We start from the raw sequence: 22,648 nt of genomic DNA on the forward strand, positions 1-22,648 counted from the left end.
GGGTGGTAGAGAGAGGACAGAGCGACAGCCAGACTGGACTTTATCCCTAGCGAGCAGGGATTTTAAAAAGAAGCTTCAGTCAGTGAGCCATCCTGGCAAGGAGCTGATGTCAACAAAGCCAAAATTTCCATCCTTACTTTGAGGGTGGAAATTTCCAAACACTCATGTCAGAAAGGGCCAGGTCCTTTGCTGGGCTTCATGCGAGGAACCCAGTTTTCAGGAGGTTCTGATGTGAGCCTAGAGCTTAGGCACAAAGAAAACCCTGGGCTTCAAGCATGGCTGACACAGGGAGAGAGGGAAGTGGTGCCAATTCCTGTCCCCCACTCCCACCTGGGATGCAGTGAGGAAGGCAGCCTCCTAGGCTTCAGTTCATGAGGCAAAGAATCTATTCTAAAAATTGTTCTCAGCCGGGCGCGGTGGCTCAAGCCTGTAATCCCAGCACTTTGGGAGGCCGAGACGGGCAGATCATGAGGTCAGGAGATCGAGACCATCCTGGCTGACACGGTGAAACCCCGTCTCTACTAAAAAATACAAAAAAGTAGCCGGGCGAGGTGGCGGGCGCCTGTAGTCCCAGCTACTCGGGAGGCTGAGGCAAGAGAATGGCGTAAACCCGGGAGGCGGAGCTTGCAGTGAGCTGAGATCCGGCCACTGCACTCCAGCCTGGGCGACAGAGCGAGACTCCGTCTCAAAAAAAAAAAAAAAGTGTTCTCAGAGCTGATGCCTTGTGAGAGAGAGAGATTCTGCCTTGATTCAGAACAAAACAGAGATGTGTAGGTTACAGACCTAAGTTCGCCAGAAAAGATGAACCCACCTGTCCAAATCCAGGCAGTTCAGCAAGGCAGCCAGCTCTTATTGGCCAATTATTGCATAGCCCGAAACAATGGAGCTCCTCACCTACCCCTACTGAGAGAGAGAGAGAGAGAACCATATAATATACATTACTAGCTTTAAAAAATTGCTTCGAGGTATAATTCATATACCAGAAAATTCACCATTTTAAAGTGTACAGTTCAGTGGTTTTCAGTATATTCACAAGATTGTGCAACCATCAGCATTATCTAATTCCAATATGTTTTTATTACCCCTCCCCCCAAAAACCCCTATACCTGCTAACAGTCACTCCCCATTCCCATCTTACGCCATCACATTACTAGCTTTAGGATTGACTTCTTTCTTCCTTCCAGATCTTGGTACCGATGGAATCATCCCACCTACCTCCACTGAGACCAAAAAGTTTCTCCGACTCCACCGGGCCCTGTATTCCGCCTGGAAGGAAGGGAATCATGCCTTCTATATACAGACAGATTGCTTTCCGAAGAGTGCAAGAAAATCCCCACTATCAATGAATCCAGACTCTTGCCTTCTTCAGGAGCAAGGGCCTCCGGAGATCCAAACTGTGATTGAACCAAGTGCAGACTCCCAATGCTCTTGAAATATATAGCCCCTCCTAGGAGCTTACCGTTTTCACCTTCCTTGCCTATGCCCTTGCCTTCTAGTTCCAAGTATTTTAGTCAGCTTCACTGTGGCAATGGTCTTTCAGAGAAAAGACTCCTTGCTGTTAATCTCCAACTCATCTGTGGGCTTCTGGGGACAACCATTTGGCTGGAGTGCCAAACACCGGAAGTGGAGATAATAGTTTTGACTCTGAACTTGGCCACAATCCCTGAACTGATCCCAAAATCTGTGAAAAGATTTGAATCTGATATCTCCACCAAAGCCTTGATGTTTTCTCTGTACAGCTAAGTTTTTTGACGGAATCTTCATCTCACCCCATTTTCTTTTTAACCTCGCCCCCTTTTCTACAACCAAATCCGTTCATTATTGTGCCCTTCAGGTCCCCTCCTTTTTGCAGAAGGCGTAAAAGAGCTGCCCTTGGTGGGTGCTCTGGGCATGTTGCGCTGCCCACCGGTGCCCTTCTGTCTGTCCATGTCTGCCTAGGGCTCAGGAGTGCCTGTTCTTTCCCTCTCTCTCTGTGTTTCTCTTTATCCTGTCCCCTCTCCTTTCTCCTGGTGGCAGAAAAGGAAGAATACAAGAGCAAACACACAATAATGACGGTGGCAAAGTACCTGTATATAGCCCTTTCCCATTTTTTTGCATTATGTTCTTAACTCCTTAATGTGGAATTTTCCAGCAAAATGTTTAACTCAGGTGTGATTTTTGAAAATGTCTCTGTAATATTTTATCTTCTTTAAAAAAAAGGGGGGGGAAATACCAAAGTGTGAAATACTGTGCTAGCTTCCAGAGTTCCCACATGGGCTGGGAACTTTTTTTTTTTTTTTTTTTTTTTTTTGAGACAGAGTCTCGCTCCCACCCAGGCTGGAGTGTAGTGGTGTGATCTCGGCTCACTGCAAACTCTGCCTCCTGGGTTCAAGTGATTCTCCTGCCTCAGCCTCCCAAGTAGCTGGGATTACAGGCGCCCACCACCATGCCCAGCTAATTTTTGTATTTTTAGTAGAGATGGGGTTTCACCATGTTGGTCAGGCTGGTCTTGAACTCCTGACCTCCTGATCTACCCACTTTGGCCTCCCAAAGTGCTGGGATTATAGGTGTGAGCCACCATGCCCTGCCTGGTCTGGGAATCTTTGTTAACTTCTTTGGGAACATTATCTCTAGAGTCTCCTTTTTTGTGGGCCAGTGTGTAGAGATGTAACATGAAGCCATTCCAGAAATGGTAACATAATAAAAAAGAAAAAAAAAAAGACAGCATATCTAGGAAACTGTTGAGATTCAAAGGAATCTCACTGTTCCTAAATAAATGTGTATAGTGATTATGAAAAGTATTCCACTGTTGATAAGAAGAGGTTTAGATTCTTGTTCTGTGCCTTTATGTCATTGTGGGGGGCATGTGAGTGCATAGAATGAAACAGGATGGCAGAAAATGTTTCAAATTGGGACATTAAGTGTATTACTTCCCAAACTGATGCTAAAGATGACACACATTATTACAGGGCCCTGAAGAATTCAGAGTTGTTACTCTCTGTAACAGAACTACCTTGAGGGCAGAGTAGGCAAGAGATTATTGTAAGTGGGAGGATGGTGAATGTTTAAGGTAAAGTCATTTGAACACTTAAGCGGTGGGGATTGAGGCTGATGTCTCATGTTTCAGATACCCTCAATGGCAATTATCCATTACTCACAACATAAAGCAATAAATAGTTAAGGCAGAGGATAATTTAATAATCACATATTAGCCAGGCTTGGTGGTGCACGCCTATAGTCCCAGCTACTGGAAAGCCTGAGATGGGAGGATCTATTGAGCCCAGGAAGTCAAGGCCGCAGTGAGCCATGATCATGTGCTGCTGCACTCCAGCCTGAACAACAGAGTGAGACCCTGTCTCAAATATACATATTTGTCTCATATATATATATAATATATATGTATGTATGTATATATGGCTTCAGAATGCATTGTGACTTTTGGTGAGGAGGTTGAAAGGCAATGAACCTATTCTTGTGGTTTTTCTTAGATTAATACAAATTTAAATAGTTACCGTTGGAGCTTGCAGTGAGCCAAGATTGTGCCACTGCACTCCAGCCCAGGCGACAGAGCGAGACTCCATCTCAAAAAACAAAATAAATAATAAATAGTTACCATTGCTGAGGTAAACGCTGACCTGTGGGAAAGAGAGGCCCTTCAAAAATGTAATGACTGATAGGGAAAAACTATTGGGATTAAACGCTTGTTGCAAATAATAATATCCACACAGGAAATCTAAATATTCATCATCAAGAGTTAACCGCTCCTTGATGTTTGAATGGGGCTTTAAAAATTCCTATTTCATGTCATGAAGTGGGAGAAGGCCTACTGGTAATGTTTCCTTTCTCAAGAAAAGATCTAGTTTAAAGGGGCCGGGTATGTAGCAGAAAGACAGCAAGAGGAGCCTTCGGCAGTACTTTAAGTACATACACATGCACGTGTGCATTCCTCCCTGTACGCTCACGGATGCCAGAGCCGACCCTTTTCTACAGAAGTCCTGGCTGCCTTGACATCCTGCTCAGGTGAGTGCTAAAAGCTGATCCTCTGCATTGTCCAAAACTTGGATTTTCATCCATTTGCCCATGATTTTTTATGAAAGAAATAAACAGAATTGTAGCCTGTTCAGACTCCAGTAGCTTTCCTTGCCAACTGACTTGGACATTGCTGAGCAGAATCAAGCCTGAAAGTGAGCAGGGTCACCTTTCATGTCTGCATGATTCTGTAAAATCTGTAATTCCAGGGAAGTTTAACTGAAGCTTGGTTCGCCGCCTCAGCATCTAACTAGGGACAAGAGAATCTAACAGGGACCACCAGTCATTGCCAAAGGAGAAATAAAAAAGATTGTTGCTGCTGCATTTCAAATTGTATTTCATACTCTAATGTTTAGTTGACTCAAAACGGGTGGGCCCAGCTGTGCGCCCCTAAGACAAAGTAAGGACTTTTGGTCTGACTCAGAGACTGAGTTTATTAACCCCAGGACTCAAAGCAGGGACCCTGGCCGGAGCTCCCAGGTTGCCAGGGCTCCTCATGTGCTCTGAGTGCCCCCACCATAGCTCACTTACTGACTCTTCTGCCTCTTCCTTGTGTGGGGGGACCTCCTTGCAGTTGAGGCTTTTTTTTTTTTTTTCTTTCTGTATCCCTGTGGCTAACATTGTGACTAGCACATAACAGGCAATTATGTTTTTTAAATATAAAATTCCCTTCTTCCCTCTAAACTTTTAACGCCCTTCACTGAGATAGGAGTTGTGAATACAGGAGAATACAGTGCACACCTGCAGGAATTTTTAGGTAAGTGGAGGCAGCATATCTCAGTGGTTAAGGGCATTGTCATGCCAGATCCCTATTGACTTCAGGAAGGATAGCACCAGATTCAAGAGGCCAAAGACCAAGAGCCAACAAACACGACATAGGATTTGTTGAGGGGAACTTACATAAGAGGGATCCAGTGGCAACAGGCTGGACAGGAGAACCACCACTGCCTGGAGAAAGCATGCAGTTTATATAGCACTTTCATCTTACACCCTCCCACTAACAACCTCCACCTGGCAACATTCATTTCACATGAAACAAAGGGCCTTAGCCCCCTGTATGGCCCATGTTCCAAGGGCTGGGCCAGGGGCTCAGATGTTCCTCATAGATAAGGAATGAATCTCTGGGTTGGCCACGCTTGGAACACTAGACACACATTCAGGTGCGTCTGCACCCAGGGTCATCCTCAGGGTATACTTAAGGTTAACTGCAGTTAGGCGCATCTGCCATACAGGCATGATCTCCAGAGTCATATTGCCTGGGTTTGTACCCTACTCTGCCTCCTACTAACCGTGTCACCTTGGGAAAGCCTTGACTGCTCCATGACTCAGTTTCTCACCTGTAAAATGGAGATAACAATAGGTCCCATCCCGTATAATTGTGAGGATTAAATGAGTGTGTGTGTGTGTGTGTGTGTGTGTGTGTGTATATATATATATAGTGCTTGGAACAATGCCTGGTACATTAATAAGAGCAATATAGGTGTTATTTGTGATTATTATTCTCATTGTTATTAAATTGGCGGAGAGCTTCCCGTCCCCTGCTCTCCTTAACAGCCCAGAATTTCTGGGGGATGCTACTGTTGACAAGGATCTGATTCGGTGGAACAGGGATTGTGGCCAAAGATAGGTACATCAACAAAATTTAATCCCAGGTCATGAAGCTTGAACCTAGAATCCCCGTCACCCTAGGATAAAAGCCCAATATTTTAGGAAGAACTGGCTCCTTCCCTTTTCCCTTGCCCCCTCAGCCTTTAGACTCCTGAAGACTTTAGTACTCTGTTCTTTCATGGGAAACGATGGCAGCAGGAAGAAAGTCCAAAATCAGATGCTAGAAAAAAAAATACTGCAACAAAAACAAATGGGGGAAGAGGTTGAGCTCTGCATACTCTCCATTCAGTGAAGTGGATCCTTCCATGTTTTACTTCTCCAGACTATCATTACCTGTTATCCAGTCTATCCCAACACTTGTGTAACAGGCCTTCTCCAATTCATCTTACACTGATTTTAATTAAGTATTGCTAGAGCTGGGGTTCTCAACTTTGGTTGCACATTGGAATCATCCAGGGAGCTTTTAAAATGATTGATATCAACACAGAGATTCTGATTTACTTTTTTCAGAGTGTGGCCTGGGTATTAGGATTTTAAATAGTTCCCAAGTGATTCTACCATGCTATCAAGGTTAAGAACTACGGCCCAAATGTGTATAAGAATCACTGGGGAACTTGTTAAAATGCAGATGTTGTTTGGTAGGTCTGGGGTTAGGTTCTGAGATTCTGAGTCTCTGATGAACTCTAAGGTGATGCAGATTTTGCTGGTCCATAGACCACACTTTGAGTAGCAAGGGCTTGGAGAGCATGATAATATGATTCTCTTGTTCAATAACATCATGCGCTTCCACATAAGGTATCTCAGCCTGGCATCTTAGGCTGGCATCATAGGCATTTAAAGACTCTAACAGCAATGGTTATCAAATGTGATCATCTGAATGACTTCTGGGCAGGTTTAAAAAATACAGATCCTTGAACCCTATACCAAACCTACTAAATCATAATATTCAAGGTACAGCCTGCATAAGGTATTTGAAAACACTTCCCAAGTGGCACAGATGATCAACACACTTCAGGAACTGTGACACGCTTCCGAGATAGTTTTCCAGACTCATTTCACATTGATTCAACATACAAACATTGTACCTGCCTCATGCTAGGTCCTACGGAAACAAAGATGAAACCAGTGCCTTTGCCTTTGAAGGGTTGGTAAGATAAACAACCAAAACTAGAATATTTACTATTCCCCAGGCATGGTCTAAACACTCACATTTCTGCTAATGGTCGTCTTCTTTTGAGATTGTCTAGGTTCCTCAGCACCCAGGATTGCCTGTCCTGATCAATCAAGGCAGACACCGTCTTTATCCCATTCGAGCCTCCATTCTTATCGCTCAAACTTACTCTGCTCGGTATTAAAATAGAACCAGAGAAGAAAAGGATTTACCCAACTTGAAATACAACAGTTGGCATTTATGTAGTGACTTCCATGTGCCAGTCATTGTTCAAAGCACTTTACATACGTAATATTTAAAAATTCTCAAAATAACCTTATGAGATAGGTGTTATTACTATCCCCATTCTGAGGATCGAGGAAAGGCAGGCAACAGAAAAGTAACTTGCCCAAAGATATACCAAGCAAGGTTCACTCTCAAGACTTATGCTTTACTGCCAAGTTGGTGACAGGGCTGACATTGGAATACTGTAACTTCTAATTCTCAGGCCTGAGCACTTTCCTGCTCATCAGTTCCTGTTTCACGACTTAAATTCAAGCACACGGGCGAGAACGATGTCTTACATCCCCCACAATGCCTAGTCAGGCTGCAAGCACTTGGTAGGTACTCGATAAATTGATTGCATGAGCTGTCCTATTGAGGGGAGGGGAGAAGTGGATAATGATTTAAACAACAACAGCTAAACAAGAGCAGCGACCTGCAGGTCTCACGTCACCGCCAGATCCCTCTTGACTCCCCCGCCGGAGAAGGAGGACCCTCCCGCGCGCTTTCGGAAAGTCGGTGTCCGGGCTTCGGCTCTGCGCTCCATCCGCCCAGCCAGCAGGTGCCCCCAGACCCCCGGCTCCTCCTCCGCCGCCGTCACAGCCTCGTCCTCCCCCTCTGGTTCCTCCGCTTCCTGTTGCAGCGATCCGGACCCGGAGCTGCGGGCGCCCGGGCGCCCGAGGCTTCCCGGTACGCTCCGCCAGGTAACCGCGCGGCGCGAACCGCCCGGCCGGGGTGGGCACCGGGCCCGCGCGGCCCATTGGGGAAGGAGGCGGCAGAGGGCCCGGGGTGGCCTCGGAAGGGGAGCGGGCCTCCTACTGCCTCGGGCGCCCGAGGCCTTCCTGCGCCAAGCTGCGGCGCCAGCCGGATGCAGGGATAACGGTGCCTGGCTCCGGCTCTTGGTCCGGGCGTGGCCGAGCGTCGCAGGCACGGCGGCGCGGAGATGCGATCGCCGTCCCTGCGAGGCCCCGGGACCCGCGCTCACCGCCAGCCACGCCAGCTCCAAGGCTCCTGCTCGCCAGTCTGGCCCTGGAACGGGAGAAACCAGGAGAGGAGCCTTGGACCTTTGAGCGGCGATGGCCTTCCAAATGCCCTTCCGTTCTTTGGCAAAAACCAAGAGCAAAAAGCCGAAACTCACACAGGGAGTTCCCAAGGTCATAGAGTTGTGTCTGCCATTTACGAATGTCTGTTCTTTTATTTAAGTGATTGTAAATGGGCTGCTGTTTTCTCTGTTCTGCCAAGGAATTAGGATTCAGAGGACTCTAAAAATACTAATAGGCATATCCAAATGAGCTGATCCGCATTACTGGCCAGTGACCCTGGCCTTTAGAAGGAGATAGGGGAGGGCAGTTCTCTTCACCCGGGATACTTTGTATTTCTGGCCCTTACTCTGAGAATTGGCCTTGATATTTTACAAAGTTTATTTCAGAACTCCATGTCAGAACTGGACCGGACTGTAGAGTTCTCCAGTCCTAGTCTCTTTCTTTCCTTTCCCTTCCTCTCCTTCCTTCTCCTCCTCCTCCTTATTTTCTTTTCTTTCTTTCTTTCTTTTTTTTTAAACTGGGGTTCTAGAGGTTAAAGTGATTTGCCCACACTCTTATGGCTAGTCTCTCTAGGGGCAGAGACAGAATTGGAACCCAGGTCTATTATGGACACACACTGTTTTCTTGAATGGAAATCTGATTTCAGATGAAAGCTGTACAGGCCTTGACCTTCGTAAAGCGCTTCCCTGGATAGCATTCTTGGGAAGTGGCTTGTGTATTGACTTCCACAGATATTATTTCACTGGTCAGAATAAGGTTAAGCAATAAGCATAACCATGCAGACTATTTCTGCTGAGATGAAGCAGATATCTGATATGTTTTTGACTTTCAATGGAGGAGCTAATGAATACTAGTAACAACATTTTGCTCATTTTTAGATTTTGGTCCTGTGTGACTAAATTGACTCAGTTATAGCTGTTCTTGTCCTAACGTATTTGTCACCAGTACAGCTTTCTGGCGTCATTTCATTTTTAACTGAATAATTGCCTTAAGTATATTTTTAGATCTCAACAAAAACTCCCCACCTCTTGAACCTTAGCATCCTTCTGCTTCACTCTTGGCAAATCTTTGGGTTGGATTTCAGAACGGAATAAAGCCAGGATTTCCCCCCAACCTCCAAGATGTCTGGACTCTTTGTTTAGTTCTATATTTAAGTTTATCCCAAGTTTTGTTTTTGACTGATAAACCTGTGACCCAAATCCAAACCTCAGCTGAATTAAGTATCAGCTTAAAACCATATTAAACTGCCATGTGTCATGTGACCTCTCACAGAAACCAAAGTGGCAGTGTTCTATTTTTTCATGAGTGCTTTTCATTGGGGTCTTTGAACTGTAAAGATATTATTTAATACATGTGCTTTATTATTTGTGTATTATTGCCCAAGCTCAGTCATCACTGGAGGGTTATTATTGACATTTACTTATCATAAAATGTGATGCCAGCCTACCAGCTCAGAGTGCGGTGCCTGGTTTCCAGTTTACAGCATTCACCAGTTGCTAACATGTTATCTCTGAGGAACGTGGAATTATAAATACAGCCATACTTAAATAGAAGATTCTTGGCTGTGTAGATAAGGAAAACAAGATAAGGCAATATTTTTGAACTATTCTATAATAGAAATGAGGACATATACACAAAATGACCCTATGCTCTTTTCTTAGGGTGCATTCTTTGTTTTTCTGGTTTTGGTCTTTTCATCACAGGATGGCATTAGCTCTGTGTCTGCAGGTGCTGTGCAGCCTGTGTGGCTGGCTCTCGCTCTATATTTCTTTCTGCCACCTGAATAAGCACCGAAGCTATGAGTGGAGCTGCCGGCTGGTCACCTTCACCCATGGAGTCCTCTCCATAGGCCTCTCCGCTTATATTGGCTTCATTGATGGCCCATGGCCTTTTACCCACCCAGGTAGGTAGGGGATTTTCCCTTAGGGATTTATGATTTGGGGGTAGTCTTAGAAGCATGGGACTTTTAAACAGAATTTGTACAATATTGAAGAATAATTCCCATTATAATTTTGTCTTGGAATCCTCATTCTTCTTCATTGTTAACTCTGATACTGTTTGTCACTTGTTTCTGCTTTTCATAACTCTCTACTTTTAAAACAAATTTTAAATTGCTTGTTACAATTTAATCAGAAATATAAAAACCATAAAGCCAATATCAACATGTTCCAAAAGACACAAATAGAACTGTATTATACATATTTTTGTCAACTTGCAACTTTTAATTGACTGTCTACTCAAAAGACAGCATCTTTCCATGTCTATGTTAAGAGGATGAGATGTTCCTTATCCTATTTGTTACTAGATGTACAAGTGTTACTTTCATAAGTATGCAATTTTTTTTTTTTTGAGACAGAGTCTTGCGCTGTTGCTCAGGCTGGGGTGCAGTGGCTCAATCTCAGCTCACTGCAAGCTCCGCCTCCTGGGTTTGCGCCATTCTCCTGCCTCAGCCTCCTGAGTAGCTGGGACTACAGGTGCCCACCCCCATGCCCGGCTAATTTTTTTGTGTGTTTTTAGTAGAGATGGGGTTTCACCATGTTAGTCAGGATGGTCTCGGTCTCCTGACCTCATGATCCGCCTGCCTCAGCCTCCCAAAGTGCTGGGATTACAGGCTTGACCCACCGCGCCCAGCCAAGTATGCAAAAATATCACCCCCTTGTATTAATTGGTTGGGGCTGCCAAACACAGTACCACAGAGTGGGTGGCTTAACCAGGCGTTTATTTTCTTAAAATTCTACTCAAAAGACAGCGTCTTTCCATGTCTATGTTAAGAGGATGAGATATTCCTTATCCTTTTTGTTACTAGATGTACAAGTGTTACTTTCATAAATATGCAATTTTTATTAAAATTCTAGAGGCTGCAAGTCCAAGTTCAAGTTGTTAGCAGGGTTGCTTTCTTCTGAGGCCTCTGTCCTTGGCTTGCAGATGGCCGCCCTCCCACTGTGTCCTTCCATGGTCTCCCCTCTGTGTGTGTGTGTGTGTGTGTGTGTGTATGCATGCATATCTGTGTCCTAATCCCTTCTTTTAAGGATAACAGTCATATTGGATTACTCTAGTTACCCCATTTTAACCAGATTACCTCTTTAAAGGCCCTATTTCCAAATACACTCACATTCTGAGGTACTACTGGTTAAGGGCTTTAGCATATGAATTTGGGGAGGGGGGACACAATGCAGCCCTTAACTCCCCTGGAATATAATTTTTAAAAATATTTCTTTAGCTTCTCTTATCGAATTTCTGAGTTTTCCCCCCAAACTGTCAAACCAATGAAAGCAACTGTTAAGCTTTGTGTTTTATATGAAGGTTCTAAATGGTTTCAAATATGTCAGGTCCTTAAAACCTATGTTCCTGGACATGAGCACACACTAACTTCTGGGGCCCTCTCCGGAATCTACTTTCAGGATAGGTTAGGGCCACTGAGTGTTCAATAACGTAACCCATTAAGCTGAGAAAAAAAATCTGACATTCAGGAAACCATTATCCAAGAGTCTGGAAATAAATCTTTAGCAGGGTAAAAAAAAAAAAAAAAAAAAAAAAGTGTAGGATTTTAATTGAAGAAACAAAATAATTGGATTTTATGCTGTTCCACGGAGAGGACACAGATTCTTGCCTGTGTTCACTGAAGGATGCAAACTCATTGAAGTCAGATTCATTAGAACAGTGTTTCCTGAGGTCTGAACATCATTTAGTTTGATAAAGACCTAGATTTTATATTTTAGTCTATCTTTGGCCCTCCTTAAAAAGCACATGCCTGCCATTGTTTTTGTTTTAGTGTTCAGTAAGGTTTGAAAGACAACAACATAGGATCCCTGTGCAAGGTAGCACAATTCCCAGTCACTCACTTTGCTTCCGTCTTGGTTTGTTTCAGGCTCACCCAATACACCTCTCCAAGTTCATGTGCTGTGTCTCACCTTGGGCTACTTCATCTTCGACTTGGGCTGGTGCATCTACTTCCAGTCTGAGGGTGCCTTGATGCTGGCTCATCACACGTTGAGTATCTTGGGCATTATCATGGCCCTTGTGCTTGGGGAATCTGGCACAGAGGTCAATGCAGTCCTCTTTGGAAGTGAGCTTACCAATCCCTTGCTACAGATGCGCTGGTTTCTCCGGGAAACAGGACACTATCACAGTTTCACTGGAGATGTAGTGGACTTCCTCTTTGTGGCTCTGTTCACAGGAGTGAGGATTGGTGTAGGAGCTCGCCTCCTTTTCTGTGAAATGGTCTCCCCCACGCCTAAGTGGTTTGTGAAGGCTGGGGGAGTAGCCATGTATGCTGTGTCTTGGTGTTTCATGTTTAGCATCTGGCGCTTTGCATGGAGGAAGAGCATCAAGAAGTACCATGCTTGGAGAAGCAGGCGGAGTGAGGAACGGCAGCTGAAACACAACGGACATCTCAAAATACACTAGCCAAGGCTTGCTCCAGATTATGGATTGGGTTAAGTCAGCCATGGGAACCAGGTTGGAAATATGACTGTTATGGAATTATGCTTATAACAAACTTAGGTTTCAAAAAAGGGCTAAATTTATTGATCAGTTTGGTCAGTCTTCAAGCCGAGCATATATCAGTATTAAAACACCAACTTCTACAGTGGCACAGTTGTCAAAAGTGAGACTACTCCATGGTAGCTGGGAATAAGTCAGAGCTGTGAAGTGAGTACAACTGGCATTTGTTTTCATTTGCGGTGACCCTGGGTCCTCCTGTCCCTGGGAGGTTTGATGTTCAGGCAGTTTAGAAAGGAACTGGAAAAAGATTAGTGCTATTTCTTGTTCCTTTGAGAAGTAACTCTTTCAATAAACACTTATTTCTGCTTTTCATGTATCTATTTATCTAAGTTTACCCCATTTACTATAGTGAGGGGCTTTCAGAAAGAGACACGCATTTGGGATTCTGAACATTAGATCGGGGAATTGGGCCACTTAAACAGAGGGGCGTAGGAGGGCGAGAGTGAAACTGTGGCAGCGAGGGGGAGCGTTACTTACTGAACCTCCTATTCCAACTGTGCCAGAGGTGCCCAAGACCACTGCCAGGTTCCATAATTCTCTGGGAGGACTCAGTGGACTCAGCATATAGTCTTATTCATAGTTTTGATTTATTATAGTGAAAAGATTCAAAGAAAAATCGGTAAAAGGAAAAGGCACCTGAGGCAAAGTCTAGGGTAAAGCAAGCACAAGTTTCCAGAGTCCTCTCCCAATGGAATCACACAGGATGTGCTTAGTTCCCCTAGCAGTGATTTGTGACAACATGTGAATGGGCTATCTACTGGACAAGGTCATTACAGACTCAGTGCCCAAGGTTTTTACTGAGGACAGGTCACCTAGGCAGCCTTTCCCTGGCAGATAGCAAAATTCAAGATTTTCAAAAGGAAAGCAGGTGTTCAGCATAAGCCATATTGTTTGCACAAACAGTTCAGACACAGTAAGCCAGTCTTATCAGTTAATGGTGGGAGCCCTTCCAAAATCTGAGTTCCCAAATGCCGGCCAGTGGCCAACCCTGTAATCAGGCCTCTCCAAGGATAGCAGTTTAGGCCTGCTATGTTAACTCTTTTCTGCACAAAACCTGTAGAGTTAGGGCTTTGGATCTGAGATGAATGAAGTGTGGGTAGATTTACTGAGTCCTGTTACATGGGTTCTGCCCTACCAGGAAAACTATGCCAGTTCTCAGGGCTTTTGTGCATTAATCTCCTAGGCATTTGAGGCTATGACTAAATTCCATAGGGATTTATCATGTGGATTCCACTGTGCTTGAGATGGCAGTTTAGATTTCAGCTCTGCTGTACATATTGCAAACTAGAACCAAAGACTTTAAAGTGTGTACTGGCCTCAGGGGGATGAGGTCAATTTTTTTTTTTTTTTTTTCATTTTAGATACATTCCCTTTTAGTACTCCTGCTTTTCTTATTTTTACTAAAATGGTACCACTCTATGAACAAACTAATACAACAAGGCCAGTCTTGAAAGGAAAAAAAAAATAATTCTTAATGTGACAGTCTTCAAGAGAAGCAAGAATATAAGCTTAGAACAAGGGGTTAAGAATCAAGAATTCCTGGGTTCTTAGTTTAACTAATTTTGCTACTCACTTGCCAGATCATGTGGATAGGTTACTTGTTTATTCTTTGCCTGAGTTTAAACCTATTGTGAATGAATGAAATACCCTGTAGTATATTTCATAGAGACATTATGTGGCATTTTATTAATGGAGGTCTTTCTTGTAGGGCTTTTATGAAAACATGAAGTATTTATTTATGTATTTATTGATTATTTATTTTTACCATGTTATTTAAGTCAATGGTGTTTGATTAGCTCAGTGGGTGAGCAAGCATATGGTGCTACTGGAGTCAAAGCTGGTCAGTAGGAAGTGTCAGTTCATTCCATGGCCACTGGTAATCTAATGTAATGAGTGTTTTTTTTTTTTTTTTTTTTTTTTTTTTTAAAGATGGAGTCTTGCTCTGTCGCCCGGGCTGGAGTGCAGTGGTGTCATCTCGACTTACTGCAACCTCCGTCTTCTGGGTTCAAGTGATTCTCCTGCCTCAGCCTCCCGAGTAGCTGAGACTACAGGCGTGTGCCACCATGCCTGGCTACTTTTTGTATTTTTAGTAGAGACGGGGTTTCACCATATTGGCCAGGCTGGTCTCGAACTCCTGACTTCATTGACCTGCCCGCCTCGGCTTCCCAAAGTGCTGGGATTACAGGTGTGAGCCACCATGTTCAGCCATGAGTGGTCTTGAAAATGGAAAATGGTCTTGGCCACAGAAATCAAGCATGAGGGAGTGGTTGGAATGGTGTAAAGTCATCACTGTTCAGGAAACAGTAACTTTAAATGCATGTTAACAGTGCGTCTTTAAAAATGAATGTCATTTGCTTAAAGAGTTTTGCTGGGCATTGAGATAATCTGACAGCATCTCCACTTCCTGTTTTTTTCTTAATCTCCACTTTTTTTTTTTTCTATAATGAGCGCCCCTAAAAAGCTGGTGAGCTTCTTTCCAACAAAATTGCGGTCAAAGTAGGATGCTGGGGAATGCTGATTTTAGCAAGACTCGTAGAAAAGAGTGGCTTGGCACATAAGCTTAAAAAAACAGAAAAAAAGCTGGCTCTTGAATTTTGGCACAGTGCAACCTGTTCCATACCAGACAAATGAACAGGCTTAATCTGGTACCAATTCTTTTTCTCTCTTACTCCTCAGAAATAAAGGGACTGCAGATATTGTTGTTTTGGGGACACTTTCATGGGACTATATGTAGATTTTTTTGAATGGTGAGAAATATGAATAATCGGTAAGGGGAAGGGAATCCCTCATTTCAGCTTTTCTTGATGTTATTACTAATAACTATGAAAAAACTTCTGAGAGAACAATGTGAACTGAAGATGACTCAGCAGTTAAGATGATGCTAAGTTTTGAAACCACAGGTAAATGAAGGGCTAATGAATGTGTGGTATACTCGGACAAAATGAAGTACTCATTTGCACTGGATTACTATGTAATGATAACGAACACTGTTCAAGAAGGATTTATATTTCCATAAGATTTGTACTAAATTTTATAAAAGTAAAACAACTTTTTATAAATCCAGAGTCTGTCTTTATATTTTTGTGGTGGTTTTGCCAACAAGTTAAAAACAGCCTTTTGACCTGTAGAAATGTTGACCTGTATTCATACTTACTAGTGAATATCTCTAATCTGCTGTTCATTATCCATCATTCCCCCTATTTTGTCATTTTGGGGGGTAACAATTGACATACAGAAAACAGTTTGCCAAAAGAGAGAGGAAGAACCTCAATGTGTTTCTTGTTCTGCCACCTGTTTGGACACTTGCCTTGAAAATGGTGATGTCAAGTGAGTTGACATCAGACATCATCTGAAGACAGCTGGAGGCCCTGTCTTGAGGACTGTACTACCAATGCCTAAAAGAGTCTGGGACGCATAGTAGATACTTAATAAGCATGTTGAAAGAATGGACAAGAGGATGAGAATGTGGTTTAGAATAATCCCCATTGGAAAACCTCCTCAAAGAGCATGTCCAGTGGATTGGGTCATCAATGTCATTTTTCTAGGTAAATACTGACCCTGAGGAGTGTGTTCTACCTAGACTGGCTTGACTTTCTGAAGGCATCCATAGTTACAGCCTTTACAACAGTTGAACTGCCAGCAGCGTTAAAGAGGCTTTCAGGTTTTTTGTTTGTTTGTTTGTTTTTTAAATCATCAATGCTTTGTAGGTGACTACAGAGATTTTCCATCATTAAAAAAAAAAATTAGTTCTGGAATGAATAACCACAGCTTAATTCAATCTTTTGCTTACCATCTTCTGAAGCTTTCCCACAGCAAAATGCCTTCTTTGCTCACAGCTAGAACCGTGGGTCTGTTTAAGTTTGGAAAGATCTTGAAAGCAGCTTGCCAAGAGGTTTTGTATGCAAGGAAGAGAAGGTGAATTAGGAAACTTTCCCAGTTTGTTTTATTCCTGAAGCTTAAGTATTGAGGCTTCCCTCAAGTATTAAGGGAAGAGAGGAACTCATTTTTAAAATGCATGATTTGATGAGTCATTGGGTTCAATTAATTTGATACTTACACTGTAACATTATTAGAATAGGGGAAAATAAGATATTTAATACTTTTAAGAAAGATTTATTAAGTTTGGGAATAAGGTTTGCATTTTGGTCAGTGTGTATATATATATAGAGAGAGAGATGAATGGGATTCGTTCCAGTTACATGTAAACACTCAATTTAAGAGTCTTCAGGGTAGAATTGTCATGCTAGGATACACCAGCAGGTGGCAATGTGTCCTGGTCTCATCATTAGGAAAGTGCCTTGGCTAATCTGCTTCTATTCTTTCCAAAAATAAACATTACAAAATTAGCTGGCTGTGCCTTGAACCTAAAAATCGAGCAATAAAGAGTCGTCTCTGGCCTCTGTTTATCTTTTCCTTTTTTTTTTCCACCCCCCCGTTCTAACTAACGTCAGTGTGAGCTCATGCCTCTATTCGGGGATAATGATCCTTTCATGAACTGTTGTGGAATGACTTTTTGCAACAGCATTGTTAAGAGGTAATTGTTTCCTCTCTCCACATCCACTGTTTATTAGATTTGATTTGCTACTTGGATTCCACAAAATGGCTGAAATTCCTTGCCACCAACATAGGTTTACGCTCAAAAGTCTGAAAATAGTTGGATAAAGGGAATAGCCTCTTTAGACGTTTGCAGGCAGAACTGAAGAACTGCATTATACGTGGTACCTAAATTGCCATAATACTGAATTATTCAATCATAAAACTAGATGGGTATCTAAATCTCTCTACCCAGAAGGGGAAAAAAACGAAAAAACGTTTGGAACCCTTCAGAGAGAACCGTAATGCTATTTACTGGATAAATATACTTCATTTTCTTCTCCCATTTCTTTCCACAACACACTTGTTAAGTCGCCATGCAAAGCACCATGCCTTCTCAATTTGGCAAATAACACATTTCATTTTGCCAAGGCAAAAACAGCCTAAAAGCAATATTTATACCGAGAAGCCCTGGCTGCAGTCCCCAGCTGCTCTCCCTCAGCCCTGCGCCTCCCGCTCCCGCCGCGCTCTCCCCCCGGAGCCGGCAGGTGCCCAGGTGAGCGGGGCCTGCGGAGGCAGCGAGGGGCGCCGGCCGGGCACTGGTAGAACGCTTGCAGCCAGAAGGCAGGAGAGAGAGTACATTCCCTTAAGGAATAAAAGTTTCCAGGACAAGGGGGGCTGGTAATTTCCAAAGAGCCTCCCAGCACGATGTCCTAGGGATCTGGGGGGCGCTCTCAGGAGGTCTCTGGTGAAAGTAGACTTAGTACAAACTGGCCTCGAAAGACAACGTCTCGGCACTCAGGGGCCCAGGCGCCGCGGGAGGTTGGTGGGCCTCCCGGGGCTGCACGGGTCCCACCTCCCTCCGCCCCGCAGGACTACTTTTCCGCTCCCCCAAACAGGGCTCCGGCGGAGGCGTCCTTACAAGGGCGGGAGCGCAGCCCTGAGCGGCGGAGGGATCCCGGGTGAGGCGGCTTCCCGAAGTCAGAGGGGAGGGGGCCAAAAAAGTCGGCGGGGGACGGGAAGCGCGAGCTCGCGCCGGACGCGGCCAGGGCCGGGAAGCCAGAACCGGAACCGGAACCCGCGCGCGCGCCCGCGTTTGCGCGGCCCCCACCGCCGCCGGCCTCCTCCGCTGTCTGCGCGCGCTCCCGCGAGGGCCTCCAGAACCCGGCGAGCCGGCCCTGCGCGGGTAGAAGCCGCCGCCTCCGCCTCCGCCTCCCGGACCAGGGCTTCCAGGCCGGGCCGGACGGGCATCTCCCGCCCCTCGCGGGGAGCGTCGGGGAGGAGCCGCCGCCTCTGGCGACTGCGGAAGAGTCCGGGCCTCAAAGGGATGGGGAGCAGCCCGCGGCGCTGAGAGACCGGGGTCCCTGTCACCTCGGGCCGCGGGACCCTCCCCCGGCGCCCGCGGCTAGTCCCAGCACCGGGAGCCTGGTGGGGGCGGCGAGCAGAGGAGGAGCCCCGGGCCCGGGACATGGAACCGCGCGAGCCCGGCGCGGGACGGCCGGAGACGCGGCCAACGCTGCGGCCAGGAGCAGCCGGCAGCCCCAGATAGAGAGCCGGGAGGGAGGGCCCCGGCCCTTGCCGCGGCGGGGAGTTCGAGGCCCCGAGACTCCGGAGGAGGAGCCGACACCCGTCCCAGAGCTGATCCCGCCCCAGCCCCGGCGGGAGTCGCGGGTCCCCTTCCCACGGCGCGCGGACTTCTCTCTCTGAGGAAGTTTCTCCTTGTGCCTTCTGGAGGATTTGTCGCTAGCTCGACTCACTCTGGACTGACTCGCTCCCTGGCTTTCTCAGTTTGTTTTGGGAGATAACTTGTTTTCCTCCAACCCGCATCCGTTGACCCCTTCCAATCGGATGGTCTAGATGACTGAATGGAGTTTTGAGTTGGACTTTTGTGTCCCTGACGGAGTTGGGCCTGATCCCAGAGCACTGGGGGTGGGGAGGAGGTGTTACTGTAAAATGCAAGTTGGATAAAAGGAGGACCTCTCGCCAAGGGCCCCAATGAGTGGCACACAGTCTACTATCACCGACAGGTTGGTATGAATTCCTCCTTCGCTCGGCCTCCCGGAATCGGGCCCGACCTAGCAGGGGAGTCAGATTGTCTTTGGCCAGCGAAGTTGACAGGCAGAGGAAAGAGGGTTGTTTCGGAGCAGTGCAGTTAGCCTGGGGTTGCTGCCGAGTTATCCAGTTGATTGGCTTTTGGAAATGTAATTTTTCCGGAGAGAAACTTCCCTCCCGATTCTCAGAGAAGGGGGAGGCAAAACCATTATTGTGGTTTTCCGCCTGTAGTGTGCATTAGGATTGTGTACTCGTCTGGAAATCAGAGGAGAAGGTCATTTTGGGTGAAGGTCGGTGCCTGAAGTCGGCTTGGTATTGGTGTATTATTTCTCAGCTTTAGCCCTGTCCTGCAGTAGGTTCTCAAGACAATTACATTTTATGAATTTCTACCTGTGAACTTAATGTTGAGCCTACTGCATGGTGACCTGGGAACTTGATCTCTTTGAGATGTTGACCTGCACAGTGTTTAATTATTATCTAATAACTTTCCAGAATGTTGACATTACCAGTAAATCACAGGTTCTTGCTGGAAGCAATGTCCAGGAGCTGAAGAAATGAGGGTAAATCATGGGATTTGCTTTTAATTCTTGTATTTAAATATTTCATCTTCCAGAAACACTTGGCGTTTAAGAGAGATAAACCGTAAGCATAGTATAAGCGCGCAGCTGAATTTGTTGAGTTCTGTGTCTGTCCTTTATAGCACTTACCAGTGTTGCATGGTGGTGTGTGGCGAATGGAGCTAGACCATGTGTGGTTGAAGTACAGTTTGCTTATCCTAAGTTACTTTTGTTTATAGGGCAAGGGATAAAAAGTATATTGATTCCTTGACCACATTTCATTTCTCAATTTCATTATGACACTGCATGCCAGTCCGAAATGTCAGCTTGCTTTATTTTTAAGTTAATCTTCAAATTATTATATCATGAAAAAATAGATCAAGTAACTGAATTAGAGGGTCAAAGCTCTTTGATAAAAAGTGCAACAATAGTGCTTCTGCACAAAGTAGTCTAATTTCCTAATAAGAGTTTTACCCAATTGTAAGACTCATTTGTTGATTTTAAAAGGGCCAAATTCCATTATCATACCATAACAGCTACTCCAGAAACAGAACTTCCTCTTCCTGTTGATGCTTTCCAGCATCACATGAATGTTCACTTAAAAGAGTCCGTTAAATATTTAAAGCATTTATATTTACTCTTTGTGTATTTTTCAAAGTGGGTTTTCATTTTCAATGAAATAATTTTTAACTTTTCCAAGAATACACTTACTGTAAGTATTGACAATGCTTATCTTGCTTTCTTCTGGTTATCCCCATTTTTCCCCTTTCAGGGTGTTTCATTTCTGAGAAGTCACTTTTACCGGTGTGGGGATAATTGTTTTCCTGGTTCATTCAATTACGGCTTTTTCTGTTGAGCCTGTAAACAAAAGTCTTAGTAGGAACTAATGTAATGTTGGTTTTCATTGCGATGCTGAGGTGTTTAATTTATAGAAACAGAACGAACTCATTCCACACACAAGTGACTTAAAAGCCCTCAAGTAATGATTTTTCTTCAGCATTGCTTCTCAGAGATTTTCCTTGTCTTCTGGTTATCTTGGAAATAGAATCTTGGGACTTCTATCCTCTTTATAACTTAGATGGCATATAAACATTCAATAAGGATGAAATTGTTGAAAGCCTGTTTTTTTGTTTTGTTTTGTTTTTGCCAGGCACTATGCTAGGCACAAGAGATTACAAAATGAATATTGTAAGATTAATCTGCAGATTGGTTTGGGCATTAATGTTTTTGAATAGGTTCAGGTGCTGCTGCCTAATTTTACATTTTTTTTTTTTTCAAGAAAAGAACCTTGGAAAGCCAATTAATAAGCACTACTGAGACCTGTTCATAGGAATTTTTTTTACTAGGGTCTTTTTTTATTAAGAATTATTCCTATTTGACCACATGTAAATATATTTCGTAAATATAAAGCATCCGTTTGCTGTTAAGATAGTAATTGTTCCTAATTTGAATATATGTTGTAGTGAAATCTGGAGGTACTGGTTTAGTAGTATTTCTCTGCCAAGGTGTCTTAACAAAGTTATGAGTATATAATAGTTTCTAGCTTTCTCTCAGCCGTACCTCATCCTTTTTTTGCAGTGTCTAACTCTTACTGTAGGTATATTTTGCTGATTCTGGAGCTATTGGAAAATTAACAGCGCCAGTGTAGCTTTTTAGATAGAGATCCTTTCAAGTTTGAAGTGCTGTATGTGGTATGGCTTTGTTTCGTAGAGTGTGCAGAACCACCAGGCCAGCTGTGTGAGTTAGAGTTCTTTCATTGTGGTGCTTCTGACTACAGAGTCTGTCTGTCCTCAGTTGAAATCAGACTAGCTGGTTTTGGGCGTTGTTCTGTTTTGCAGTTTGTGGCAGGCGACACATGGCTGAACAAGATAAGGGTTTTATTCTTGTGTTAGGGACGTGCTGGGGCTGGGATGGAATTCAGCTATGTTTAGGCTCTGATTGGTCACTTTGGATACTCAGAACTCTGTTACATCCTGTTATTATTTTGCAGTTAAATCAACACATTTTGCTTGCTCTCTTCTCTTTCCCTTCATCTTTTACTCCCCAGTCCGCACCCCTTTTCTTAAAACCTAAAACTCGAACTTTTTAAAAAACTTTGAACTCAAACTATGTTCATGGTAGCTATTACTTCTATGTAGTATATCCAAATAGCTTTTTAAAAAATTCTAAGCAATATATGAGCCCTGGAGTCTGTAGTTTTCATCATTTAGAATGAGCATTGACAAGTGTAGAAATGTCTGATTGCTGCTTTATAGTCTGCATTGATTGCTGCATTCAGTCTTAAAATATATCCCAATTGTTTCCAGTCCTCTTACATGTCTTTCTTGTATCCCTGATAATTTAGGGGTCCTATAGCAATTGGAGTTTCTTCTGAGAGGTAGAGAGGAGAGAATACCCTTTCAGTAGACTCAGTAAATGATTTCAGGCCAGTGTCTATAACATTGAATTTTCAGGGACAGTACAGGTAGGAAAGTTATAAGGTTCTTCCTTGAAATAAATGGACTTTGTTTTGTCTAGGGCTTATGAATTTTGTAGTTTTTGATTTATAGATAAAGACAGGTTTTTGATTTAATTTTTTTAAAGCACTGAATTCAGCTTTAAGCTGTTTAACTTAAGCAAATTTTTTAAGTGAGTGTGGAAACCTGTGACTTTATATGCCTGTACCCAGCAATTAGCATTTTCATTAATGATACTTTTTTCTGTCAAAATTGCTATATAATGCTTTTGATTAAAAAAAAAAGAGCTACTCATGTTTATATGTTATTTTCAACATTGCATGAGTCATCTGTCTGCAAGGTAAAATTATTTGTAACCTTTTCTTGTAAAGTCAGCCAGTCGATAAGTACAAAATTGAAATGGGGGCTAAAGATCACAGTGTTTTGTATTCAGTTTTGTCTTTGCCTTTTTAGTTC

General features: G+C 43.9%; 3 protein-coding genes across 16 annotated transcripts in view; all 3 read left to right on the top strand.

The window, feature by feature from the left end:
• Positions 1-9,204, top strand: part of POU2F3 (POU class 2 homeobox 3) — an 89,923-nt gene extending 80,719 nt beyond the window's left edge. For all 8 annotated transcript variants that reach the window (XM_077964531.1, XM_077964526.1, XM_077964532.1 and 5 more), the window contains one exon: positions 1,185-9,204. In XM_077964531.1, coding sequence (XP_077820657.1) covers positions 1,185-1,224 — 40 coding nt within the window. In that variant the 3' untranslated portion in view covers positions 1,225-9,204. The remainder of the gene's footprint in view (positions 1-1,184) is intronic.
• On the top strand, positions 7,678-15,653 carry TLCD5 (TLC domain containing 5). 4 transcript variants are annotated; one of them, XM_001106879.5, is made up of 3 exons: positions 7,678-7,752; positions 9,795-9,994; positions 11,960-15,653. In XM_001106879.5, the coding sequence occupies exons 2-3, from the start codon at positions 9,796-9,798 to the stop codon at positions 12,496-12,498; spliced, it is 738 nt and encodes a 245-aa protein (XP_001106879.1). In that variant the 5' UTR covers positions 7,678-7,752; position 9,795; the 3' UTR covers positions 12,499-15,653. The 4 variants fall into 4 exon arrangements, with proteins under 4 accessions (XP_001106879.1, XP_028689915.1, XP_028689914.2 ...); XM_028834082.2 differs by having other exon boundaries at positions 7,678-7,738; XM_028834081.2 differs by having other exon boundaries at positions 7,678-9,994.
• Positions 15,654-17,647: 1,994 nt separating this feature from the next.
• The window catches only part of ARHGEF12 (Rho guanine nucleotide exchange factor 12), a 148,689-nt gene continuing 143,688 nt past the window's right edge, over positions 17,648-22,648 (top strand). For 2 of the 4 annotated variants that reach the window (XM_015115966.3, XM_077964534.1), the window contains exon 1: positions 17,648-19,154. In XM_015115966.3, coding sequence (XP_014971452.2) covers positions 19,123-19,154 — 32 coding nt within the window. In that variant the 5' untranslated portion in view covers positions 17,648-19,122. The remainder of the gene's footprint in view (positions 19,155-22,648) is intronic. The other 2 variants (XM_015115967.3, XM_077964535.1) reach the window with 1 other exon arrangement.

This window comes from Macaca mulatta, chromosome 14 (assembly GCF_049350105.2).
Source record: "Macaca mulatta isolate MMU2019108-1 chromosome 14, T2T-MMU8v2.0, whole genome shotgun sequence".
Classification (NCBI taxonomy): Eukaryota; Metazoa; Chordata; class Mammalia; order Primates; family Cercopithecidae; genus Macaca; species Macaca mulatta.

Bases quoted from the DNA above. Each gene is read 5' to 3' on its own strand.
- TLCD5 (XM_028834081.2), top strand. From the start codon at position 9,730: ATGACCCTATGCTCTTTTCTTAGGGTGCATTCTTTGTTTTTCTGGTTT. The intron at 9,995-11,959 runs GTAGGTAGGGGA...GGTTTGTTTCAG, and splicing joins ATGGCCTTTTACCCACCCAG to GCTCACCCAATACACCTCTC.